The sequence below is a fragment of the Lepus europaeus genome, chromosome 3 (assembly GCF_033115175.1).
Source record: "Lepus europaeus isolate LE1 chromosome 3, mLepTim1.pri, whole genome shotgun sequence".
NCBI lineage: Eukaryota > Metazoa > Chordata > Mammalia > Lagomorpha > Leporidae > Lepus > Lepus europaeus.
In genome coordinates, this window is record NC_084829.1 from 132789106 (window position 1) to 132816693 (window position 27588).

The 27588-nt window shown below is 38.6% G+C and overlaps 3 protein-coding genes across 3 annotated transcripts; all 3 read right to left on the bottom strand.

The window, feature by feature from the left end:
* Window positions 1-8116: 8116 nt before the first annotated feature.
* Window positions 8117-9567, bottom strand: LOC133757113 (eukaryotic translation initiation factor 3 subunit E-like). Its single transcript, XM_062187723.1, has one exon. It carries the CDS (start codon window positions 9561-9563, stop codon window positions 8226-8228), a length of 1338 nt encoding a protein of 445 aa, XP_062043707.1. The 5' UTR covers window positions 9564-9567; the 3' UTR covers window positions 8117-8225.
* A 5155-nt stretch (window positions 9568-14722) lies between these two features.
* On the bottom strand, window positions 14723-16799 carry LOC133757114 (trace amine-associated receptor 4). The gene is made up of 2 exons (XM_062187724.1): window positions 16750-16799; window positions 14723-15831 (listed from the first exon to the last, which is right to left on the bottom strand). Exon 2 carries the CDS (start codon window positions 15767-15769, stop codon window positions 14723-14725), a length of 1047 nt encoding a protein of 348 aa, XP_062043708.1. The 5' UTR covers window positions 15770-15831; window positions 16750-16799.
* Window positions 16800-26553: 9754 nt separating this feature from the next.
* LOC133756663 (trace amine-associated receptor 3) lies at window positions 26554-27588 on the bottom strand. Its single transcript, XM_062187270.1, has one exon. The coding sequence runs from the start codon at window positions 27586-27588 to the stop codon at window positions 26554-26556; it is 1035 nt and encodes a 344-aa protein (XP_062043254.1).

The following is a 27588-nucleotide window of genomic DNA, read 5'->3' on the forward strand; positions in this document are numbered from 1 at the left end:
TTCATTGTTTTTTACTGCTTCATAGTATTCTATAGAGTGCATATCCCATATTTCTTTATAAAATCTACTGTTGATGGGCATTTAGGTTGATTCCAAGTCTTAGCTATTGTGAATTGAGCTGCAATAAACATTAAGGTGCAGACTGCTTTTTTGTCTGCCAATTTAATTTCCTTTGGGTAAATTCCAAGGAGTGGGATGGCTGGGATGTATGGTAGGGTTATATTCATGTTTCTGAGGAATCTCCAGACAGACTTCCATAGTGGCTTAACCAGTTTGCATTCCCACCAACAGTGGGTTAGTGTCCCTTTTTCCCCACATCCTCTCCAGCATCTGTTGTTGGTAGATTTCTGAATGTTAGCCATTCTCACTGGGGTGAGGTGAAACCTCATTGTGGTTTTGATTTTTTTTTTAACTTTTATTTAATGAATATAAATTTCCAAGGTACAGCTTATGGGTTACAATGGCTCCCCCCCTCCCGTAACTTCCCTCCCGCCCGCAACCCTCCCCTCTCCCGCTCCCTCTCCCCTTCCTTTCATGTAAGGATTCATTTTCAATTCTCTTTGTATACAGAAGATCAGCTTAGTATATATTAGGTAAAGTTTTCAACATTTTGCCCATATAGCAATACAAAGTGAAAAAACTACTATTGGATTACTAATTATAGCGTCAAATAGCAATGTACAGCACATTAAAGACAGAGAACCCACATGATTTTTTCTCAGATTAATTAACTTTCTATGCCATTTCCCCTTCAACACCAGGTTATTATTTTTTTTTTTCATTTCCAATTCTCTTTATATACAGAAGATCACTTCAGTATATCATTAGTAAAGAGCTCATCAGTTTGTGCCCACACAGAAACGCAAAGTACAAGGATAAAGTATTATATTGTATATCTAGAGTCAGGACCTAAGCTGATCAGGTCAATGTTTCTTATAGTGTCCATTTCATTTCAGCAGGTTTCCCCTTTGGTGCTCAGTTAGTTGTCGCCGATCAGGGAAAACAAATGATATTTGTCTCTTTGGGACTGGCTTAATTCACTCAGCATGATGTTTTCCAGATCCCTCCATCTTGTTTCAAATGACTGGGTTTCATTGTTCCTTACTGCTGTATAGTATTCTATGGAGTACATGTCCCATAATTTCTTTATCCAGTCTACTGTTGATGGGCATTTGGGTTGGTTCCAGGTCTTAGCTATTGTGAATTGAGCTGCAATAAACATTAATGTGCAGATGGCTTTTTTATTAGCCAAATTAATTTCCTTTGGGTAAATTCCAAGGAGTGGGATGGCTGGGTTGTATGGTAGGGTTATGTTCAGGTTTCTGAGGAATCTCCAGACTGACTTCCATAGTGGCTTAACCAGTTTGCATTCCCACCAACAGTGGGTTAGTGTCCCTTTTTCCCCACATCCTCTCCAGCATCTATTGTTGGTAGATTTCTGGATGTGAGCCATTCTCACCGGGGTGAGGTGAAACCTCATTGTGGTTTTGATTTGCATTTCTCTGATTGCTAGTGATCTTGAACATTTTTTCATGTGTCTGTTGGCCATTTGGATTTCTTCTTTTGAAAAGTGTCTATTGAGGTCCTTGGCCCATCTCTTCAGTGGGTTGTTTCTTCTGCTGTTGTGGATTTTCTTGATTTCTTTGTAGATTCTGGTTATCAACCCTTTATCTGTAGTATAGTTTGCAAATATTTTTTCCCATTCTGTTGGTTGCCTCTTGACTTTCCTGACTGTTTCTTTCGAAGTACAGAAACTTCTCAATTTGATGCAATCCCAAATGTTAATTTTGGTTTTGACTGCCTGCGCTCCTGGGGTCTTTTCCAAAAAGTCTTTGCCTGTACCTATATCTTGCAGGGTTTCTCCAATGCTCTCTAATAATTTGATGGTTTCAGGCCGTAGATTTAAGTCTTTAATCCACGTTGAGTGAATTTTTGTGTAAGGTGAAAGGTATGGGTCTTGCTTCAAGCTTCTGCACATGGAAATCCAGTTTTCCCAGCACCATTTATTGAATAGACTGTCCTTATTCCAGGGATTAGTTTTGGATCTTTGATCAAATATAAGTTGGCTGTAGATGTTTGGATTGATTTTTGGTGTTTCTATTCTGTTCCATTGGTCTATCCATCTGTTTCTGTACCAGTACCATGCTGTTTTGATAATAACTGCCCTGTAGTATGCCCTGAAATCTGGGATTGTGATGCCTCCGGCTTTGTTTTTGTTGTACAAGATAGCTTTGGCTATTCGAGGTCTTTTGTGTCTCCATATGAATTTCAGTATCATTTTTTCCAGATCTGAGAAGAATGTCTTCGGTATCTTGATTGGTATTGCATTGAATGTATAAATTGCTTTTGGGAGAATAGACATTTTGATGATATTGATTCTTCCAATCCATGAGCATGGAAGATTTCTCCATTTTTTGGTATCCTCTTCTATTTCTTTCTTTAAGGTTTTGTAGTTTTCATCATAGAGTTCTTTAACGTCCTTGGTTAAGTTTATTCCAAGGTATTTGATTGTTTTTGTGGCTATCGTGAATGGGATTGATTTTAGAAGTTCTTCCTCAGCCGTGGCATTGCCTGTGTATACAAAGGCTGTCGATTTTTGTGGATTGATTTTATATCCTGCTACTTTGCCAAACTCTTCGATGAGTTCCAATAGTCTCTTAGTAGAGTTCTTTGGGTCCCCTAAATAAAGAATCATATCATCTGCAAAGAGGGATAGTTTGACTTCTTCCTTCCCGATTTGTATCCCTTTAATTTCTTTTTCTTGCCTAATAGCTCTAGCTAAAACTTCCAGAACTATATTGAATAGCAGTGGTGAGAGTGGGCATCCCTGTCTGGTACCAGATCTCAGTGGAAATGCTTCCAACTTTTCCCCATTCAATAGGATGTTGGCCGTGGGTTTTTCATATATTGCTTTGATTGTATTGAGGAATGTTCCTTCCATACCCAGTTTGCTTAGAGTTTTCATCATGAAAGGGTGTTGTATTTTATCAAATGCTTTTTCTGCGTCTATTGAGAGAATCATATGGTTTTTCTTCTGCAGCCTGTTAATGTGGTGTATTACGTTGATTGTTTTGCGGATGTTGAACCATCCTTGCATACCAGGGATAAATCCCACTTGGTCTGGGTGGATGATCTTTCTGATGTGTTGTTGCATTCTATTGGCCAGAATTTTATTGAGTATTTTTGCATCAATGTTCATCAGGGATATTGGTCTGTAATTCTCTTTCAATGCTGCATCTTTTTCCGGCTTAGGAATTAAGGTGATGCTGGCTTCATAGAAAGAATTTGGGAGGATTCCTTCTTTTTCGATTGCTCTGAATAGTTTGAGAAGCATTGGAGTTAGTTCTTCTCTAAATGTCTGGTAGAACTCAGCGGTGAATCCATCTGGTCCTGGGCTTTTCTTTGTTGGGAGGGCCTTTATTACTGTTTCAATTTCTGTGTCAGTTATGGGTCTGTTTAGGTTTCCTATGTCTTCCTGGCTCAATTTAGGTAGGTTGTATGTGTCCAAGAATCTGTCCATTTCTGATAGATTTCCCTGTTTGCTGGCATACAAGTCCTTGTAGTAATTTCTGATGATTCTTTTTATTTCTGTGGTGTCTGTTGTTATGTTTCCTTTTTCATCTCTGATCCTATTGATTTGGGTCTTTTCTCTTCTTTTTTTAGTGAGTTGGGCCAATGGGGTGTCAATTTTGTTTATTTTTTCAAAAAACCAGCTCCTCGTTTGGCTGATTTTTTGTAATGTTTTTTTGGATTCAATCCTGTTGATTTCTTCTTTGATTTTAATTATTTCCCTTCTTCTGCTGGGTTTGGGTTTGGTTTGCTGCAGATTTTCTAGATCCTTGAGATGACTTGAAAGCTCATCTATTTGGTGTCTCTCCAATTTCTTGATGTAGGCACCTATTGATATAAACTTTCCTCTTAACACTGCTTTTGTTGTATCCCATAGGTTTTGGTATGTTGTGTTGTTATCCTCATTTACTTCCAGAAATTTTTTGATTTCTCTTTTAATTTCTTCTATGACCCATTGTTCATTCAGGATCATGTTGTTCAATCTCCATGTGTTTGCACGTGCTCTGGGGATTCCCGAGTTGCTAATTTCCAATTTCATTCCTTTGTGGTCTGAGAAGCTGCATGGTATGATTCTAATTCTTTTGAATTTGCTGAGACTTGCTTTATGGCCTAGTATGTGGTCAATCCTAGAGAAGGTTCCATATACTGCTGAGAAGAATGTAAAGTCCTTAGATGTAGGATGAAATGTTCTGTAGATATCTGTTAGATCCATTTGAGCTATAGTGTCATTTAAATCTGCTGTTTCCTTGTTGATCTTCTGTCCTGATGATCTGTCTATCTCTGAGAGTGGAGTATTGAAGTCCCCCAGTACAATTGTATTGGGGTCTAGGTCTCCCTTTAAGTCCCTTAACAAGTCTTTTAAATAAGCTGGTGCCCTGTGATTCGGAGCATATACATTGATAATTGTTATATCTTCCTGTTGAATGGATCCCTTAATCATTAAATAGTGTCCCTCTTTGTCTCTCCTGACAGTTTTTGTGGTAAAGTTTATGTTGTCTGATATTAAGATGGCTACGCCCGCTCTTTTTTCATTTCTGTTGGCATGGTATATCTTTTTCCAGCCTTTCACTTTCAGCCTGTATGGATCATTGTTGGAAAGATGAGTTTCTTGTAAGCAGCAAAAAGATGGGTTTTGTTCCTTAACCCAATCAGCCAATCGGTGTCTTTTAACTGGACAGTTCAAGCCATTAACATTCAATGTGACTATTGAGAAGGAGTAACTTTGCCCTGCCATTTGCCAAAGATATTTTCTAATATCTGGTTTGAGATTCCTGTGTTCTTTTGTTGTGGTGTTTCCTTCCTTTACCTTCCTTCATATTGGCTACCGTGTTTCTGTGTTTCTGTATGTAATACATCTTTAAGCATCTTTTGCAGGGCTGGACGAGTGGCGACAAATTTTTTCAATTTCTGTTTGCTGTGAAAGGTCTTTATTTCACCTTCATTCACAAATGAGAGCTTTGCAGGATATAATATTCTGGGCTGGCAGTTTTTCTCTCTTAGTACCTGGGCTATATCTTGCCATTCTCTCCTGGCTTGTAGGGTTTCTGGTGAGAATTCAGCTGTAAGTCTAATTGGAGATCCTCTGAGAGTAATCTGGCGTTTCTCTCTTGCACATTTTAGGATCTTTTCTTTGTGTTTCACTGTGGTGAATTTGATTATGACGTGACGTGGTGAGGTTCTCTTTTGATCATGTTTATTAGGGGTTCTATGAGCTTCCTGTACTAGGATGCCTCTGTCTTTCTCCAAACCTGGGAAATTTTCTGCTAGTATCTCACTAAAAAGGCCTTCTAATCCTTTCTCCCTTTCCATGCCTTCAGGTACTCCTAGAACCCGAATGTTGGGTTTTTTAATAGTATCCTGTAGATTCCTGACAGTGTTTTTTAGATTTCTGATTTCTTCTTCTTTTCTTTGATTTGACTGTTTCCTTTCCTGTTCTCTGTCTTCTAATTCCGATATTCTCTCTTCTGCTTCACCCATTCTGTTTTTAAGGCTCTCTAGTGTGTTTGCCATTTGATCTATTGAGTTCTTCATTTCGTTGAGGTTTTTTGTCACTATCTCAGTTTTATGTTCTACTAGTTTTTGCATTTCATTTTGATTTCTCCTTATTATTTCATTTTCACGGGAGAGATTTTCTATCTTGTCCATTAAGGTTTTCTGTAGTTCAAGAATTTGTTTTTGAGAATTTCTTAATGTTCCTATCACTTTTTTGAGATCTGCTTCTTGCATTTCCTCTGTCTCTTCATCTTCATAATCTTGCTTTGGCGTGTCTTTCTCATTTGGGGGCGTCATAGTGTCTTCCTTGCTTTTGTTACCTCGGCTTCTATGTTTATTGTTTGGCATGTTGGAGATAATTTATGGTTTTTTTTTTTTTTTTGACTCAGTTGGGAGTGGAGTTGAGGGTAGTTGAAATCTGGCCTCTGTGAGTATTCATTTGATCTACCTCTGGGACCACACCAAGAGTTTATTCAGCCCTCAATGTGTTCTCCAGTTTTGCTAAAGTTATTGAGTTTGGCTGCGCTTTAGATATGTAAAATCGCAGTGCTCTTTGTTTTGCTTGTTGAGTGAAGGGTGAGGCCTCTGTTTCCCTCCCCCCTCAATGTCTTGGGTTTCTGAGGTCTTACCCTCCTCCGTTGGTTCCCGCGCTGGCGAGATTCTGTGGCACGGCTCCGCTCCGCTTCCGCCGCCCGGCTGCCGCTCCCGCCGCGCGGCTCCGCTTCCGCCGCCCGGCTGCCGCTCCCGCCGCGCCGTGGTTTTGATTTGCATTTCCCTGATTGCTAGTGATCTTGAACATTTTTTTCATGTGCCTGTTGGCCATTTGGATTTCCTCTTTTGAAAAATGTCTATTTAGGTCCTTGGCCCATCTCTTAAGTGGGTTGTTTGGTTGTTGTGAAGTTTCTAGATCTCTTTGTAGATTCTGGTTATTAATATTTTACCTGTAGCATAGTTTGCAAATATTTTTTCCCATTCTGTCGGTTGCCTCTTCACTTTCCTGACTGTTTCTTTTGCAGTACAGAAACTTCTCAATTTGATGCAATCCCAATAGTTAATTTTGGTTTTGACTGCCTGCGCCTCCAAGGTCTTTTCCAGGAAGTCTTTGCCAGTGCCAATATCTTGCAGGGTTTCTCCAAAATGGACACTATGAGAAATGGTGACTTGATCAGCCCTTGCCCTGACTGTTGATGAACAACTTAATATGGTATCCCTCTTAGTATTTTGTTTGTTTGTTTGTTCTACTTAATTCTATTGGTTGAATTCTGTAATTAACAAACAGTTATTCTTAGGTGTTTAAATTTTAACTGAAAAGTGATCCCTGTTAAATATAAGAGTGGGAATAAGAGAGGGAAGAGATGTACAATTTGGGACATGCTCAATCAGACTTACCCAAATGGTGGAATTAGAATCATGCCAGGGGATTACAATACAATCCCATCAAGGTGACATGTACCAATGCCATCTCACTAGTCCAAGTGATCAATTTCTGTTCATAATTGATCATAATGATAGGACTAAGAGTCAAAGGGATCACATAAACAAGACTAGTGTCTGAAAATACTAACCAATAGAATAAAAAAGGGAGAGAACGATCCAACATAGGAAGCAGGATACACAGCAGACTCATAGAATGGCAGATGTCCTAGACAGCACTCTGGCCTCAGAATCAGCCCTTAAGGCATTCAGATCCAGCTGGAAAGCTCATGAGAGCATTTCAGGCATGGAAAGCCAAGATACTTTGTCAAAAAAAAAAAAAAAGACCTAAATGAAAAATCTCTGTGAGTGAGATCCCAGTGGAAAGATCAGGTCATCAAATAAGGAGGTACTTTTCTCTGAAGGGAGGAGAGAACTTCCACTTTGACTATGACCTTGTCTAAATATGATCAGAGTCGCCAAACTCAAAAGGCTTCCATAACCTTGGCAACTCATGACAAGAGCCTAGGGTGATTACTGATGCCATAAACAAGAGTGTCAATTTGTTAAGTCAACAACAGGAGTCACTGTGCACTTACTCCTCATGTAGGATCTCTGTCCTTCATGTGCTGTACATTGTGATATAATGCTATAACTAGTACTCAAACAGTACTTCACACTTTGTGTTTCTGTGTGGGTGCAAACTGTTGAAATCTTTACTTAATATATACTAAATTGATCTGTATATAAAGAGAATTGAAAATGAATCTTGATGTGAATGGAAGGGGAGAGGGAGAAGGAGATGGGAGGGGTGCGGATGAGAGGGAAGTTATTGGGGTGGGGGAGAAGCCATTGTAATCCATAAGCTGTACTTTGGAAATTTATATTCATTAAATAAAAGTTAAAAAAAAAAGAAAATAGATTTCAGTAAAAAAATAAAACTGGGAATAAGACATGGAGAAGGAATTTTGTAACCATAAAGCTGTATAGTTCTGCATGCATCCTACAGACTACTTCTAAGGGTGCAGTTTAAAAACTCGTCATGGACTCCAACTTCCATTAAGCTGGTTTGTAAACATGCAATCTTTTTTTTTTCACATCAAAATAATATAAACCATGGCCAATTTTATTCAAATTCTCCAAAATTTATATTCAATATGTCATTTCTAAAATGTATTTCACTTTTTATACAATGGTTTCATTATTTCATCTTTATTTTGTAGTTTTTTTCATCTTTTCATTACATCTCTTCAGTAGAAGCCAGAGTCTTGAGTTGCCCAGTTAGGAGCCTCTGACCTACTATTCTGATTAAGTTTCTTCTCAATATTCATGGCCAACATCTGGCTTCTAAAAGAAAGGCTTTTGGTCTTTTCAATCACTTGCTGATAGGGTGAGACTGCATTGTTTCCCATAACCACGTAGCCTAATTTGGAATCAATCTTGGCATCCAGTCTTGCATTCCTAATCAAATTCACAATCCACCTTTCAGCTTCTTCTGGAGTCATGTTCAGTTTATCTGCCAACATATTAATGCTGATACACTGGTGGATGCGACAAAAAGTCTCAAATATGAAAAGATGGGCATTTTCAATGAAATCTTCCAGACAAGCCACCAAAAAGAAATCATTCACAAGCACTGATTCACATTCCCTCAGCTTTTTCTGAGCCCCATCAAAGTCAAAGTTAACATATAAGCATTCAACAAATTCTACAATTGGGTCTTTATAGGTGTAAGATTCCTGTTGAATAACTTTGACAAGATCTTTCAGCACCTGCCGGCGTTTTCGAACATCTTTGTTTGTTATGACTGCTGTAGTCAAATAGCGCAGAATATGTGGACACATTGTCTGAATTGCATTAAGATACTGTGGCTGGTAAAGGAAGAGATCGATAATGTTATCTCGACCTTTCGGGTGGTTGAAGAAAACAAACAGAGACCAATGAATGAGCCAAGTTCGCTGCTGAAGAGACTGGAGTGGAGAACTCACAGAATTGTTATCTATGGTTTCTTTTAATCGTGTAAGATCTTCCATGGCTGCATCCCAATTCTGCATTAAAATTTCAGAAGCCAGTTTTCCCCAGAGTGAACTTAAAGCATTTCTATCTGTTGCTGGAACCAATACTCTAAAAAAGTAAAGATATTCTGCTGCTCCAGAGTAATTCCCACATTCATACTGGAATTTTGCATACCTATAGAGTGTATCTAAATATTCTTGCCTAAAACCATGTTTGTCTGCCAGGTAATCAAACAGCATTCGACCATCCCTGGTTGACTGCATTTGCCTTGTAGTTTCTGGATCTTCAAACATCTTCACAATTGGTTCTGTTTCTGCCTGAAGCTGCTTCAGTTGGGCAACAACTGTGGTTCTTTTTTCCCTCAAAGCATGAGGAATATCATCTGAATAAAGGTTTTTGTATACATCCATAGCAAAGTCTACCATGTTGGTATCACTAAGAAGATCCAACTTCCCTTGTAGTAATTCTTTTTCATTATATATCTCCTTTACGGAGAGGAACTCAAGCAGCGGAAAGACCAGATGCCGGTCCAAAAAGTGCACGATCCGAGTAGTCAAGTCGTACTCTGCCATCTTGCCAAAGAAAAAGGCTGTCTGTAAACATGCAATCTTAATTGTTAAAGTGATCATATAAATAGGATAAAGTGTTAAAGGGATCATATAAATAAGATCAAATGTCTAGTACTAAGAATAGATAGAATTAAAAGCTAAATCTGTGTGTATTGACTAAATGGATGCCCCTCCTATTCAGTCCCTTGGATTAAGCAGTACAAACATCCTTGGTGAATTGCCAAAAAAGCAGGGAGACTTATCATGGAAAGAAAACTGTAAAATGCTGCTGCCTCCATAAGGCTGGCTATTGCCTCATCAAGTCTTGGAAAAGAGATTACTAAGCTTGAAGCCTGAGGAACTCCTCCTATCCCTTTGTCTCTTCAAAAAGAAGGGGGACTTAGGCTCCAAATGTTGCCTTCATACTTAGGCATAGAGGAACTATCCTAAGTGATTAAATTACTGCCACCAGAAGAGAAGACACAGTGCTCTGCTAAATATTTCAAAATATAATTTTTGACTTCAAATATTATTATGCAATAATAGTAATTTACTGTTCTGTGATAATAATAATTTAATGAAATATCTCAGGACATAAAATATTATATTCAAATTATCAAAAATACTGGCCTTGGGAATCTACACATATTCAACAGAACACATACATCAAGAAAGTACTAGGAACTTTCATCTCAACAGAGATGTTAAAAGTGTTTTGGGATAAGCAGTAATTTCCATACAAACACACAAACACACACACACACAAGAAGGAGAAAGGGTAGTGAAAAGAGCAAAAACGTCCATAAAACATTTAGGATTTATGAACATAAATATTAGAAATTTTATGATGAAGGTATTATATGTGGAGTGTGATGTCTTTTGGCCAGGTTAGAGGATGGAAGGAGAGTTTTGTTAAGCAAGTATCCTGATATTACTGCAAGAATTGTAATTCATCAGCATGTTAAAGTTATTATTATGAAAAGCTACTTTACGCCTGCAATAATGAGCAAAAGTTGATGAACAAATTGCTCCCGACACATATAAACAGATTCTAAGGTTGTGAGTATGTTCTATTGGGCTGCAAATGAACTTCTAGCTAATATCTCTTTTTAAGAAATTTCTCAAAGAATCTTTAAATTTATACAATGATCAGTAATATTTTGACATGATCAAACTTTGCTATAAAGCACCCAAATTATTGAGACATTAGAAAAGCAAAAAAAACCCACATTATTTCTATAGTCATTCTACATCCACATAAACATGATGTGTATTGAATGTTGCGAATGCTTCATGTTTGCTGGACCCACAGCTGTTGTAACACCTGCGTAGCTAACTTTTGTTGCGTCGGGGGTTCACAGCTGCAGGGACGAGGCGAGAACCCTGTGGGGTGTGGCCTCGAGCGGCTTCTGTGTAGCCAACGGTCGTAAAGGCTTTCGGCTACGTAACAAGAAGTGGAAGACCTAATTACTGCTGGTTAATAAAGCAATGTGTCTCAACATTAATAGTGATTTTGTATTTAGTAGTTATGCCACGTAGTGCATTAGGACAAGTGCACCATGATTAGAAACAAGGGAGTCAAGTAGTGCCAATAAGCATTTCACAAAAATCAACAAAAAACACTTTAGACTTTGGCCCACCAGTCATTAGGGCAATTTACGAGGAGGCATTAAACACTGACAAGAAACAGCACACCCTAGACAAGATAAAACAAAGGGAGCTGAGGTGTGAGCTTTAGAGAGCTGAGGTGTGATTTAGGCTCCGGGTTATCAGAAGGTTTAGGCAGCATGGGGATGAGAAAGCTACATTCAATCTTACATAGGTGATATATGGGACTTGGGCTAACAAGCACCACCATCTGATAACTCCCCTGTCGCAGGTTCTCCTAATGAGAGGTTAACTAGTAACCTAACCTTTACCTTTTCTTAAAAGTAGGACTGCGAATCATCACCACAATGTCTCCCTGTGTCCCTTGTAAAGTTAATCATGTAACCCCATTAGCCTTAACAAGTTTTTGTAATCTTGGAATTTCTTTTGTCTTCAGCAATGTAAGCTTCCCTATATAAACTCTGGTTTTCCCGCCAATAAACTGCAGGCAGACAACTGCAGCAGCAGCATACTCAAAGAAGTGTGTGTGTCTGTCTGTCATTTCCCCGCCGATTCCTGTTTCTCCTGTGCCTTCGCCCCTTGTTCTCCCTCGGGTCTGGTGACTCCGCGAGAGCCGGTCCGCGGCACATGTTGAGTGCTGAAAATGCTTCCGAGTTAATGAATCATTTTCTTTTTTTTAAGGTTTATTTATTTATTTGAAAGTCAGAGTTACACAGAGAGAGGAGAGGCAGAGAGACAGAGAGAGGTCTTCCATCCGATGGTTCACTCTCCACTGGCCGCAACAACTGAAGCTGTGCTGATCTGAAGCCAGGAGCCAGGAGCCTTCTCCAGGTCTCCCACAAGGATGCATGAGCCCAAAGACTAAGGTCATCCATCACTGCTTTCCCAGGCCATAGCAGAGAGCTGGATTGGAAGAGGAGCAGCCGGGTCTCGAACTGGCACCCTTATGGGATGCCAGTGCTTCAGGCCAGGGCGTTAACCCACTGAGCCACAACTCTGCCCCTATGAATCATTTTCTTTTTTTTTTTTTTATTTTTGACAGGCAGAGTGGACAGTGAGAGAGAGAGAGAGACAGAGAGAAAGGTCTTCCTTTGCCGTTGGTTCACCCTCCAACGGCCGCCGCGGTAGCGCGCCGCAGCTGGCGCACCGCGCTGTTCCGATGGCAGGAGCCAGGTGCTTATCCTGGTCTCCCATGGGGTGCAGAGCCCAAACACTTGGGCCATCCTCCACTGCACTCCCTGGCCACAGCAGAGAGCTGGCCTGGAAGAGGGGCAACCGGGACAGGATCGGTGCCCCGACTGGGACTAGAACCCGGTGTGCCGGCGCCGCAAGGCAGAGGATTAGCCTGTTGAGCCACGGCGCCGGCCTGAATCATTTTCTAATATGTGCTTCTACTGGCATTGTCCCCAAGTTCCCTAGTACAATTGTGCACATGTGACCAAGAGCCTATGAGAATAGGAATTCAATCCATTTTAATTTCTTCTTTACAAATAAGATATCTTCTCCATCTTCCCTTCCAATAGAAACAGCCCCCAGTTTTCTACCTTGCTTTGTTTTCTAATTGTTATTTATTTCTTTAAATTTGAAACATTTTCTTCTATTTTCCTTAAAATTTTATGTTTCAAGTATTCAGTGGATGTATTTAGGGATTTTTATGAGAAAGTATCAGGCCACTGTGGATATAAAAATGAATATTACAACACAGTCTCTCACACAAGAAGCTTCTGATCTAGATTGAAAAGCCAGCACATCTGTATACAGCTAAGTCATGCAAATCAGGCATCAGTATATATAGGTCTGGGAGTGGTGATGTTGGCATAAAAGGAAGAACTTGGATATGCTGAGTTTAAGATGTTGGTGGAACATCCAAAAAGATACCTCATGGATGACCACAACGAGGACTTGAATCTGGAGGAAATAAGACTGAATATAAATTATAGAAGAGAAATCTGTATGGAGGTGGTAATTGAAGTTGTAAGACAAGATCACAAGAGAATTTCTCAATCATGACAGTACTGAAATTTTGAGTCAAATAATTTTTCATTGCATGGGATTATCCCATGCATTATAGGATGCTTAAAAGCATTCCTGGCCTCTACTACTATATGAAAACAGATTCCTATCCCCAGTGGTGAACATCAAAGATTTGCTAAGACATTCTCAAATGTCCTCAAAGGACAAAGCAGCTCTTGCTTAAGAAGTGCCAGAGAGATGGTATGAAAGATTTTTTAAAAAGTTCATAAAGAACAAAATTTGGTGAAATAAGCTTAAGGTATAGGACAGAGAAAGACAAAATAGACTCAGAGAAAATATTTTCGTTGAGGCAATAGATATTCGAAAGATTGGTGGAGGACCGCGCTGATCCGAGGGCAGGAGCCAGGTGCTTCTCCTGGTCTCTCATGGGGTGCAGGGCCCGGGGACTTGGGCCATCCTCCGCTGCGCTCCCTGGCCACAGCGGAGAGCTGGCCTGGAGGAGGGGCAGCCGGGACAGAATCCGGTGTGCCTATTGAGTCGCGGCACTGGCCGGATATATTGTCTTAAAGAGCTAGATTGAAAAAGGCTTGACTGAGCAGGCCAAGCTCAAATCTAGACGGACAGGAGCTGTGAGCATTAACTTCGAAATAAAGGTTTGGGTCCCAGGTTAAAAAAAAAATAATAAAAAAATAAAATTAAAAAAAAAAGAAAGATTGGTGGAGGCAAGGAAGAGGAAGAACTTAAATTTTGTGAATGAAGATCAATCTTGGTGAATAATTACTATATTCAAACATGTTGGCATGTAGACACCAGAACACATGCCCAGACCACATGCATATATATATATATATATATATATATGTATGTATGTATGTATATGCATATATGCATGTGGTCTGGGCATATATATATGTATATCTATATCTATATCTATATATATAAAGCATATAGGAAGAATATTTTCCTGGACTTTTTATTTGTTCTTATTACTTAATGAGACAGTCTAATTTAATCGCTTCTCGGCCTTTTGGCTAAGATCAAGTGTGGAGACAGTCTAATTTGACCAAATTATTGCAACACTCACATCAGTTCTATCTGAAAGGAGGTTTAAGTCAGAATCTATACTACTGGAAGTTACTACAACTGTCTGCTCTGTTCTATCCTTCTCTATCACACACTTCATAACTTGGATTTCCAATACACTCGAACTTTCTCCCCCTCCCATAATAAGCAATAGTAACCTCAGGAAAGATTTAGATAACCTCAGTTACATGTAACTGTGAAAACGAGCTACACAATTTAGAAATTTTAGTGAGAAAATCCTTATTTGATTTAAGCCAAAGGAGTAAAATTCTAAATCTTCAATTTTGTAAATTTAGAATTAACAACCTCTAAGAAGACTTGTTTTTTATTGCAAGTGTCTTTCCCAAAAGTTGATAAATGAACCACTTGGATAGTTTTTGTATAGCTGAAGAGCTAGATGTATTGTTCCTACTTCAGACTCCATTACTCCAATTGATCAAGGCACGACCCAGTGTTTGAGGAGAAAAACATTCAATTTCTCCTGCTAGGGAAGAATGTTGGTGAATGGGAAGCACTCCCTAAGCGTGTACAGGAAACAGGCTTAGGGTGGAAGAGTCAGGGCGGAAGATCATTCCTGTGACAATCATCTTCAGTGCCTTGCGAAACCAAGGATAAAACATGCCATATATAATGGGATTGAAAGTGGAATTGAAATAACCCAGCCACAGGAAGACATTGTACAAACCTTCAGGGGTTGTAAAATTAATGAAAGGATCTGTGATCGTCAAGACAAAAAAGGGCAGCCAGCACAAAACAAACACTCCCATGACTATGCTTAACGTCTTGGTGGCTTTGCTTTCATTTTTGGATGATGCCTTCACTTTGATTTTTGACCCAGCCTGTTTTGTCCTAGGACCCGTGCCAATCTGCTTAGCATGTTTCCTGGCTACTGTGAAAATGTGTATGTAAATCCCAACCATGACTGTCCCAGGGAGAAAGAAAGCTATAAAGGAGGCCAGTACCCCCCAGAGCTTATTGAAGATCAACACACACAAACCTGTACAGTTAATGGCTGAAACAAAATCTTCTGCACCAATTAAGTTTAATTCTGAGAATACCAGGCCAAAGGCAAACAAGATGGGAATGGACCAGCTGATGAGCAGAAATAACTCAATGACGGGGATGGTAATTTTGGTGACATAATGCAGAGGATCACAAACAGCATAGTAACGGTCCACTGAGATGAAGCAGAGGTGGAAAATGGAGGTGGTGCAGAGCATGATGTCACAGCAACTGTGGATTTTGCAAAAGAGATCTCCAAAGTACCAGCAGGACTCAATGGACCTGATCATACTGAAGGGCATGACCACACAGCTCAGCAAAAAATCAGTGATGGCCATAGAGAGAATCAGGAAGTTGGTTGGGGAATGGAGCTGCTTGAAATGAGCAATGGAAATGATCACAACCATATTTCCCAGCATGGTCATTACTATAGCACCAATCATGACCACATACATGGTGCAGGCAGTCAGCATGGGCCTCACATTTTTAGGGCACGAATTGTTAACCAAAGAAAAACAAAATTGGACTTCCGGTGGTTGGTTCCAAAGGTTTGGTGAATTCATTTTCTTTGCCCTGTGAATATTATGAGTTTTTTTTTTTTCAAAAGCCTATGTTCTTCTTCTTTCTGTAAAAGAATGAAAAAATAAACAATAAGAATTGTTGGCAGGCATAGGTTTTACAGAGGCCACACTGCTCTGAAATTTCAAGCCAAGCTTTAGCCTCCTACTGACCAGGATCAGGGCTTCCCAAACCTTTATGTGCGTATCAACCACCTGGGTATCTTTACAAAACCCAGATTTGAATGTTGGGGTGGCTGAGAGTTTGCCTTTCTCACCAGCTCTCAAGAGATGTCAACACTGTTCGCTCAAAGACTGTCCCTCGAACAGGAAGGAGCTAAATCAAACAGAATTGATTTTCAGTCACTCAGCATCCAGGCAACACATGTGGGTGCATGTTGTAACATTTACCTTGCCTTTATGCAAGATTCCAAATCCATAGGCAGACCAAGAATTTTTCCTGTCCTATTTATATTAACCACTTTTCTGAATGAAAACCCTTTAAGAATTTCAAGAACTGTGGGCTCTCTTTTAATATTTAATTTAAAGAATAATTATGATCTGAAGATTATGCTGCTTTTTTTAAAAAAATAAATTCTTGGGACACTTGCAAAACTTTCGATCATGTCATTTATTCCATACTGTTTAAGCTAAGGAAACACTTTCACAACAACGTGAAGTACATAGATTTTAGAATTTAGAGTAATATTAATGGCAAACTAAAATTATGATAAAGATTACAATGTTTCATAAGAATAAGCTCAAAAACAAGGAAAAACACTCAATTCCTAGATTTTGTAAATCTCATGGTTATTGTACTTTGGTGTGGAAGCTGTACTCACAAATTCAAATTCAGGCTGAGTCTTCTTGGCCAGATTTCAAATCTTACTTTGTTAACAAATTTTACATGACAGAGTGCTCAGTGTTTAATCTGTCATCTATATCATTTATATTGTCATAATGCGAAAATAATCCAGCTGACTCACCCATGGGTTTGATTTGTATTTCCGGGGCCCAGGCTCAATGTGCGTTTCTGATGACCATCAGCAAACATTTGTGAGATCCAAGACCAGATCTCTGAAGTGGACTTTGGCCTGAAAATAAACCACAACTCACTAGTCATTGGGAAAACTAACCCAGGAACACATTCTCATCTTACTTGAAACAAATGTTAATGAGAATATAAACACTTTTTTTTCCATTTATATAAAATTTTTTTATTAAACTTTTATTTAATGAATATAAATTTCCAAAGTATAGCTTGTGGGTTACAATGGCTTCCCCCCTCCCATAACTTCCCTCCCGCCCGCAACCCTCCCCTTTCCCGCTCCCTCTCCCCTTCCATTCATGTAAAGATTCATTTTCAATTCTCTTTATATACAGAAGATCAGTTTAGTATATATTAGGTAAAGATTTCAACATTTTGCCCACCTAGCAGCGTAAAGTGAATAAACTTCCATTGGATTACTAATTATAGCATTAAATAGCAATGTACAGCACATTAAAGACAGAGATCCTACATAATTTTTTTTTCAAATTAATTAATTTTCTATGCCATTTCCATTTTAACACCAGGTTGTTTTTTTTTTTTTCATTTCCAATTATCTTTATATACAGAAGATCGATTCAGTATATAATTAGTAAAGACCTCATCAGTTTGTACCCACACAGAAACACAAAGTGTAAAAATACTGTTTCAGTACTAGTTATAGCATCACTGCACATTAGACAACACATTAAGGACAGATCCCCCATGGGATGTAAGTACACAGTGACTCCTGTTGCTGACTTAACAATTTGACACTCCTGTTCATATAGCTCAGTAATTTTTTACAATATCTCTGTCTTATTTAAAATATTAACATTATTGCACATTTCATTTGCTCCAGATACAATGATTTAATTTCTCACATTATCATTTCTCTTTTATATTTGTTCATTGCACCAATAAAATATGATGAAATTAAGTTGAAAATGAGAAATAAACCATTTGAAAGTAAAATGTAGGAAGGACCAAGACTTACTCAGTTCCTATATAAAGTGCTGACTGTTAAACAGAACATACAGCACAAACTGTTTACTACTCACTTTGGTTCTAAAGCTCCAACAGGCTGAAAATAACAAAAATCTTAAACACTTAATTACCTCATTTAGTAAATTAATATTAATCTACTTCAACTTCTTTACTTTTGTCATTCTTAAAAACGTTTGTAATTATTTTTAATTTCTAAAAAAATTACCTTTAAAGCTGCATAACAATTACCATAAAAGTACTTAACATGTTCCACTGTACATCCATAAAAATATCATTCCTCATATAAAATAGCACACTCTTCAATACTTCATCGCATGGTTTTTGAATTTCAAATTTTCATTTTTGAAGCTTAATCCCTGAAAGAATTGATATATTTGAACTTTGTAGATTTGTAAAATGAGATACTTTTAAAAACATAACATAAAGCAACTAACTTCTAGAGATTAACAGTATTCTTTCATGTTCTTGGCATTATATATATTAAGGGAATAGTTAAACATCTAAGTATTAAAACAGGAAGATAGAAAAAGCAACACACATTTATTTTAAAAATGAACGTATGAGTAAATTTTTAAGGCAATATCAAAGACAAGACTATCTTAAGACAGGTGTTTGGCTTAATGATTAAGTTCCTGGGTAGACTCACCTTCCATACCAGAATGCCTATATTATATACTGAGCCCTGGCTCCCGACTCCAACTCATGCTAGGGCAGACCCTGGAAGGCAGCAGTGATATCTCAAATGTTCAGCTCTTGCCAGCCTTGTAAGAGTCTTGGATTGAGTTCCTGGCTTTGGTCTGGCCCAGCCCCAGGCCATCTAAGGAGTAAGCCAGTGGATGCAAGATTTCTCTTTCTTTCCTATTCTCTCTCTCTCTCTCTCTCTCTCTCTCTCTCTCTGTGTGTGTGTGTAGGTGTGTCTCCCTTTCTGTAACTCTGACTTTCAAATGAATAAATAAATATTTTGAGAAAGTGTTAGTATCTATTTGTTCCCACCAATTAAGAAGAGAAAAATAATGAACAGCTCAATATGGTATTATAAATAAACAGAGAAAAAGTGGGATAGGACATACAACATCTCCTTTGTCAGGCATGCCTTTTCTGCTATCACTAGTTAACACAGCTCAAACACTCCATTCCTGGGACTATCACTGCAAAAATAACAACCTTTATCTTATTTTGATGCTCTTCATCTATATAATAGTTCCTTCGGTAAGGGAGATAATCGTGAATTAGATTTAATAAAATTCTGCTGTGAGACTTTCTATCTTTAAGATCCTAGTGATTTTTTTTAATGCTCCAGTTTTACTTTTGTGATCAGTATTTCAGATATGGTTCCTCACAACTTACAAATAAAGCCATCAAACCAAGGAAAAACAGTAATCTGATATTTTTCCCCCCTTGCTGAATGTATTCTCCTTTGGTTTGCTAGAATTTGTTGGGCTAAGCAGGTGGAATGGAATTAAGATCACTGAAAGGTCAACTACCTGCTGTACCAAAGTTCTTACCAGGAGAAAGAGCATCATGCTCCCTTGTGCTCCTCATGCTCAGTTTGCCCATTGGCCCACAAGCCCATTCTCTTGTAGGGCAGCTGCTGGACGGTTGTGCTGCCATCAGTATTTATGCACAAAATATACCTCTTGAGGCTGCATTATCCTGTGTCCTGCTTTTGAGTGTTGTGTCCTTTCAAACTCCCAGAGTGCTGCCAGCAAAGAGATTACAGAAGCTCACCAGAGAATTGGCTCCAAGTTGGTGATTCAGTTTTGTGCCATGGTTGCTATGACCTCAGAGAGAGAACCTGCATTAACCTGGAGCAAAGTCAAAGGTGGGAAAGAACAAAGCAAACAAAGAAGGAAGAAAAGAAGAGAGGAAGGAGGGGAGGGAGACTTGAAGGAGAACATTTAGTTCAAATTCAACGAATGCTCAGAAGTTATCTAGCATTATTTCCAAATCCTAGATAATGTTTCCAAAGACTGAATCCTTTAATTGTTGGGGCAAAGTGCCAATTGATATCTCTGCCTTCTGAGGCTACTCACAAGTCCATGATATTCCTTCCTTCTTTAAGTCCATAGCTTTCCACATAAACTCATAGCCCAAACCAAAAGCATAAGGAAACTGGTGTCAACACAAGCAGATGAAAAACGTCCCTCACTCTGTGTTTCCTGAGCACCAGAGAAGGTGTATCCCTTCTCTGAGTATGCCATCGTCCCATACGTTCAGCTTCGTTGTGTCAGTAGTTTGCACTGATAATTTTGCCATCCATCAACATAGCAAAATTGCTGCCTTAAAATAATTATTTAGAGAACATATAAGCTTAAGTATTTATTAAAATAAAATCAAGTGATTCATATATAAATCAATTATAAAAACTAGCTGTATTACATTCTCTGAGAGTTTCTTCATAAAATTAATGTGGCCTGCTACATTGCTACATTGTTTAAAAAAAAAACATTTGCCTTATTTATTTGAATGATTCACTTCCTAAATGACTGCAAGAGCCACGGCTGGACCAGGCTGCAGCCAGGAATCTGGAACTCCATTCAGGAGTCTCCTGTGAAGGCTCTGACTTAGGCAGAGAAATAACGGAGTACAAGAAAAATAGAGAATATTCTGGCATTCTAAGAACTGTAGCATTTGAAGGAAAAAATAAGACAGAGGAAAGATGACACCAGGAAGGTAAATCCTGATCAGAAAGGAATGGCAGCTCATGACAAGAGCCTCGGGTGATTACTGACGTCATAAATAAAAATGTCAATTGTTAAATTAACAACAGGAGTCACTGTACACTTACTCCCCATGTAGGATCTCTGTCCTTAAGGTGTTGTACCATGTGAATTAACAGTATAACTAGTACTCAAACAGTACTTTATACTTTGTGTTTCTGTGTGGGTGCAGACTGTTGAAATCTTTACTTAATATATACTGAATTGATCTTCTGTATATAAAGATAATTGAAAATGAATCTTGATGTGAATGGGATGGGAGAGAGAATGGGAGATGGGATGGTGGGAGGGAAGTTATGGGGGAAAAAAGCCTCTATAATCCAAAAGTTGTACTTTGGAGATTTATATTTATTAAATAAAAGTTTAAAAAAAAGTTGTGCTTTACTATCATAAAGGCTAGATTGAGGAGCAGAGAGTAGGTAAATGAAAGTTTTAAAGCTTTAAGCTGGCCACATCATTGAGATGTTTCTGGTATCATTTCAGTGAGAAACAGGACCCTGGTCCAGTCAGCAACAAGAGTAGACAGAAAAATTGTGAGGTGAACACAGAAAAGCAACCTTCAGGGACAAATCTGATGATGGAAAATTAGTACTCTAACCCACAGATTGTAGTCAGTCAAAACAAGTTTTCTTCAAGTAAAAATCCAAGGATATCTGTGTGTCAAGGAAAAGATTGTGTACATATGATCACTAAAATGTCCTGCGTTTATTTAAAATAAAAAGGGCAAAGTAAATAAAACCTATATTATTAATATACTTTGTGTTCAGTGTAGAGATTATTTGCATCATTGTCATTTTTAGAGTTTGTGATATTTAAGGAAATTTTACATGCTAAACTATTTATAATATTATCATTCCTACTTACAAAGTTAAGCAAATAATTGATTTCACCAGGATTTTTAATTTGAAAGGAATTAAAGAAATTTGCTAAGTTAATAATATTATAGTTTTAAGAAATCTTAAAATTCACCTTATTTACATGCTATTAAATTTATGAGTTATTTTAGGTACTGGGGAAGGTTTTATGTATAGTTCAACAATCAAGTTAGCAAAATGGAAACTCAAACCCTTTAATTTGATGAGTACAAATAAAATATTAAGGGAATTAATTAATCTGCAATGTTCCTGAAAAGTTGCTAATGCATAAATAGAATATTTTATTTACAAGTTATAAAATAAAGTCTATAAGGTATAAAGTCAAAAATCATATTTTAAAGAAGAGCTAGATTTTTCAATACTGTTTTTTAGATTAATTCTAAAAACCAGTGTTACCTCAAAGTATCTCTTCTATGCTCAAGAACACCAGAATCTCAAGCAAACAGACTGATTCTAAAAATGCAAAGTTTCCCAAGTGAAGGAGGGAGAGGAGCAGCCACTAAGAATAGAGCAAACACAATGAACTACTAATCCAGGGCTCAGTGATTCCTTCAGAGCAATGTAGCCAAGAGGCCAAGTCAGACTAATACAGAATCTGATGCCTTTGGGAGGAATTTCCAAACTTGGAAAGCTACATTCAACAGGTGTCCAACAAGGAAACTCTTGGAACAACCAACCAGGGTGAATGGGAGAAGTTTAATAAGGGGAATATTTACAAGACAGTGTGTGGGAAGCAGGTTTAAGAAAGCCTGCAAGAGTAAGGAACAATGAAACCCAGTCATTTGCAACAAGATGGAAGGATCTGGAAAACATCATGCTGAGTGAATTAAGCCAGTCCCAAAGAGACAAATATCATTTGTTTTCCCCGATCGGCGACAACTGAACACCAAAGGGGAAACCTGTTGAAGTGAAATGGACACTATAAGAAACAATGACCTGATCAGCTTTTGTCCTGACTCTAGATGTACAATGTAATACTTTATCCTTTTTAGTATTTGTTGTTGTTGTTGTTGTTCTAGTACTAGCAGTTGAACTCTGTAATTAACACACAATTATTCTTAGGTGTTTAAATTTTAACTGAAAAGTGATCCCTGTTAAATTTCAGAGTGGAAAAAGAGAGGGAGGAGATGCACAATTTGGGACATGCACAAGCAGTCTTGCCCCAAATGATGGAGTTAGAAATGTGCCAGGGGATTCCAATACAATCCCATCAAGGTGGCATGTACCAATGCCATCTCACTAGTCCAAGTGATCAATTTCAGTTCACATTCGATGGCCTGGATAGGTCTAAGAATCAAAGGGATCACACAAACAAGACAAGTGTCTGCTAGTACTAACTGATAGAATCAAAAAGGGAGAGAAAGATCCAGCATGGGAAGTGGGATACACAGCAGACTCATAGAATGGCAGATGTCCTAAACAACACTCTGGCCTCAGAATCAGCCCTTAAGGCATTCAGACCTGGCTGAAGAGCCCATGAGAGTATTGTAGGCATGGAAAGCCAAGATACCATGGAAAAGAAAAAAAGAAGAAGACCTAAATGAAAGATCTCTGTGAGTGAGATCCCAGTGGAAAGAACGGGGCCATCAAAGAAGGAGGTACCTTTCTCTGAAGGGAGGAGAGAACTTCCACTTTGACTGTGACCCTATCGGAATAAGATCAAAGTCAGCGAACCCTAAAGGCTTCCATAGCCCTGGCAACTCATGACTAGAGCCTAGGGAGATTACTGACGCCATGAACAGGAGTGTCAAATTGTTAAGTCAGCAACAGGAGTCACTGTGTACTTACATCCCATGTGGGATCTGTCCTTAATGTGTTGTCTAATGTGCAGTGATGCTATAACTAGTACTGAAACAGTATTTTTACACTTTGTGTTTCTGCGTGGGTACAAACTGATGAGATCTTTACTAATTATATACTGAATCGATCTTCTGTATATAAAGATAATTGGAAATGAAAAAAAAAAAAACCTGGTGTTAAATTGGAAACAGCATAGAAAATTAATTAATTTTTTAAAAATATTATGTAGGCTCTGTCCTTTGTTCTAGGCCCTGTCTAGTGCACTTGGGCCTCATTCCTTTGTAATCATAACCTCTACTCTACCACCAATGGCTCTACTCCCAACCTGTGTGTACTGATGGTCCTCTTCCCCACTTAATGCTGTATAATTGTTCAAACCTGGTAAATGCCACTCTTAGGATCATTGGTTACTATCCTCACTCTGTCTTTTATGACCTTTTCTAAATATGATCAGAGTCGGCAAACTTGGAAGGCTTCCATAGCCTTGGCAACTCATGACGACAGCCTAGGATGGTTACTGGCGCCATAAACTAGAGTGTCAATTTGTTGGGTCAACAACAGGAGCCACTGTGCACTTGCTCCTCATGTGGGATCTCTGTCCTTAATGTGCTGTACATTGTGATTTAATGCTATAACTAGTACTCAAACAGTATGTTTCACTTTGTGTTTCTGTGTGGGTGCAAACTGTTGAAATCTTTATACTAAATTGATCTTCTGTACATAAAGAGAATTGAAAATGAATCTTGATGCAAATGGAAGGGGAGAGGGAGCGGGAGGGGGGAGGGTTGTGGGTGGGAGGGAAGTTATTGGGGGGGGGAAGCCATTGTAATCCATAAGCTGTACACTGGAAATTTATATTCATTAAATAAAAGTTAAAAAAAAAATATTATGTAGGATCTCTGCCTTTAATGTGCTGTACACTCTTATTTAATGCTATAACTAGTATTCCAACAGTATTTTTTTTTTTTCACTTTGTGTTGCTATATGGGGGCAAACTGTTGAAATTGTTACCTAATATATACTAAACTGATCTTTTGTATATAAAGAGAATTGAAAATGAATCATGATGTGATTGGAAGGGGAGAGGGAGCGGGAAAGGGGAGGGTTGTGGGTGGGAGGGAAGTTTTGGGAGGGGGAAGCCATTGTAACCCATAAGCTGTACTTTGGAAATTTATATTCATTAAATAAAAGTTTAATAAAAAAAAAAAGAAAGAAAGCCTGCAAGAAACAGCATGGTTTCCTGGCGCAGCGGTAACAGGGAACCACCACTCTTGCCAAGGCAGAGGTGCAGGGAAGGGAGCAGCCAGGAACCCCACGGGGATGGCTGTATGGAGGGGGATTCCAGATGATCTGTTCTGGAGGAGGACAGCCAGCCCTGAGAAATTAGGCAGAAAGGCTTCTTGGGATAAACACCCTGGTTTCACCCTTCTTCCATCTGCTGATCACCTGGAGGTGCTTCCCACTAGTAAAACGCCACTAGGAACCTCTGACAAAAGAGCTCTTTAATCTGGTTGGTACAGTTCAGCCTTCTGTACAAGAGTGGGTGGAGAAGGTTACCCGAAAATTGGAAGAAAAACAAAAAAGTTCTAACATTGAAGCCATTTAAGGTATTTAAGAGGAATTGTGAAATTCAGATAGAACTTTATTAGGGAAAGCTCAAAATGGTGTTAAGGATCTTCTCTTTTCCTGAATTCTTAGAGTAGAATCAGATAGGAACAAGAACCCTGAGCACTTTATTTTCTTTATTCTTATATTGGTCTTTAATGGTCTCAAGTGTCTAAGTCTAGGACAACCAATCTCAAACTATGTTTGATGTTTCCCTGCCCCTCCCAACAGTTAAGTGTGCAGTGGATATAGAGTAACAAGTAATAAATAATGGATGTGTTGATTGGTCAAAGAATTGTTTAACCACTTCTGAGCAGTGTCTAAAAGAACTTATTGATTGGGTTGACAGCAGAGAAGGAGTGAGTTTAAAAGGAGATGTGAATGCAGATGTATTCATATTTACATTTTTTAAAAGATCTATTGATTTATTTGAAAGTCACAGTTACAGAGAGAGGCAAAGACAGAGAAATACAGATATTCCATCTACAGGTTCACTCCTCAAATGGCTGCAATCTCCAGGGCTGGGCCAAGAAGAGCCAGAAGCCAAGATATTCTCTCAGGTCTCCCACATGATGGCAGGGGCCCTATCATTTGGGCCATCTTCCACTGTTTTACCAGGCCATTAACAGGGAGCTGGATCACAAGCAGAGAAATTAGGACTTGAACGGTTGCCTATATGGGATGCTTTATTCTCTATACCACAATGCCAGCCCCTGTGTTTACACTTGGATGATAGCTATTGATATATTGTATATTTCTTTTGGCTGCACTATACTAGTACCTTAAGTAGTTTGATGGAAACAAATCTTCTTGCTGATATTTTGAGAGTGCACATATTATGATGAATTCCCTTAGAAACATTTTACTTCAAATGCACTGTTGCTTTATGCCCCATTTTAATCTAGCATTAAGGGGATACAGTATTTTAATTGCCAGAACTTTTGTCTAGAGGCCTGTTGCATTTTTGTCTTTTATGAAATTTTTGTTCCTAAGCATTTCAAATTACATTTTTTTTCTTAATAGGTTGAGTGGGTGTAGTATATCCTTGGTTATCAAAATACTCATACAGCTTTGGGATCTTGAACTGGTAAATATTCACAATGTGTGAAAAAACGTGATACATTCTGTATCAACTTTGTCATGTAACATTGGATGTTGGGTATGCACATGCAGGACCTAGAAGGCCTTGTTGAACTAAACAACTTACAATTGTGGATGAATATGTTCTTTGCTTCCTGTGTTTTTCAATTTCCTATAATGTACTTATTGACTCTTTTTAAATGTCATTTTAAAACCTTAAAAAGAATAGCTTGTGTGAGTTACAGAACACCTAAGGATTTCTGGCATTTAATAATGGAATAATAATATTACCTGGGAATGTAAGGTATGGGCTATAGATCAGAATAACAACAGTCTCCTTTTATCTACTTCAAAAAATATTTATTTTTACTCATTTGAAAGGGGAAGAGAAAGAGAGATATCTTCCATCCACTGGTTCACACTCCAGATGCTCACAACAACCAAAACAGGACAGCTAAAATCCAGGAGCTCAAAATTCAAATCAGGTCTCCCATGTGGGTGACAGGGAGCCAAGTACTGGGCCATCACCTGCTACATCCTAGGATCACATTACCAGGATGCCAAACTCAGCAGTGGACCTGAACCAGGGCTTCCACGTGGAATTCATGCAACCCAACTACATCTCAACTGTTGTGCCAAACACCTGTGTCCTTTTATTCACTTTTGTAATACATTTCATGAATGTACTTCAGGAAACAGATTCACATTTTCTGAATGGGAACTAAATATTTTTCCTGTTACTATGTAGATGAGCGCTTTCCGAAACCATGGATAAAAAAAGCCATGGATGAGAGGATTGCAAGTAGAGTTGAAGTACCCAAGCCACACTAAAAGGTCAAGTACTACTATGGGAGTGGAGTAGTCTAAATACGGGTCAACCAGAACAGCAAGAAAACAAGGCAACCAGCAAGCTAGAAACACTCCCATTACTATGCCCAGAGTCTTTGCTGCTTTCCTGTCCTTTTTCTTTGATAAATTTTTCTTCACTTCCCCCTTTGTATTTTCAGGCATATTGCTGATGACTCGAGCATGTCTTTTGGAAACAATAAAGATCTTGCCATAAATACCAACCATGAGTGAACCAGGAGTAAAGAAACATGTAGTAAACAATATTGTCCCCCAAAATTTGTTGAATGTAAGGGCACAGAAATTAAAGCAAGCCACAAGAATCTCATAGCTCTGCATACCAGAAACATTGGCCTCAGATAAAACTAAGCTGAAAGAAAAGAGAGCTGGGGCTGACCAGCAAAAGGCCAGCAGTCGCTTGACCATGGAGGGTGTCATTGTGGTCGCATAGTGCAGGGGGTAACACACAGCATAAAAGCGATCAACAGCGATGGAACAGAGGTGGAAAATAGAGGTCAGGCTTAGCATCATGTCAAAGCTTGCATGGAATTTACAAAAGCCATCCCCAAAATACCAGCAGCTCTCCACGGATCGCACCATGCTGTATGGCATAATGACAAACCCTAGCAGAAAATCTGTGGTAGCCATGGAGAGGATCAGAAAGTTTGTGGGAGAGTGAAGCTGTTTGAAATGTGATATGGAAATTATTATAACCAAGTTTCCAAAGATAGTGATAACCATGGCTCCAGTCATAAACAAGTACATCATCACTCGGACATGAAAATGGCGGTTAGTGGGAGGACAGGATTTATTTCCAAATTTTGAACAACTGGATAAGTCTCCAGGAATATAAGTTAGATCCAT

Coding starts and splice junctions, on each gene's coding strand:
- LOC133757113 (XM_062187723.1), bottom strand. CDS start 9,563: ATGGCAGAGTACGACTTGACTACTCGGATCGTGCACTTTTTGGACCGG.
- LOC133757114 (XM_062187724.1), bottom strand. CDS start 15,769: ATGAATTCACCAAACCTTTGGAACCAACCACCGGAAGTCCAATTTTGT.
- LOC133756663 (XM_062187270.1), bottom strand. CDS start 27,588: ATGGATCTAACTTATATTCCTGGAGACTTATCCAGTTGTTCAAAATTT.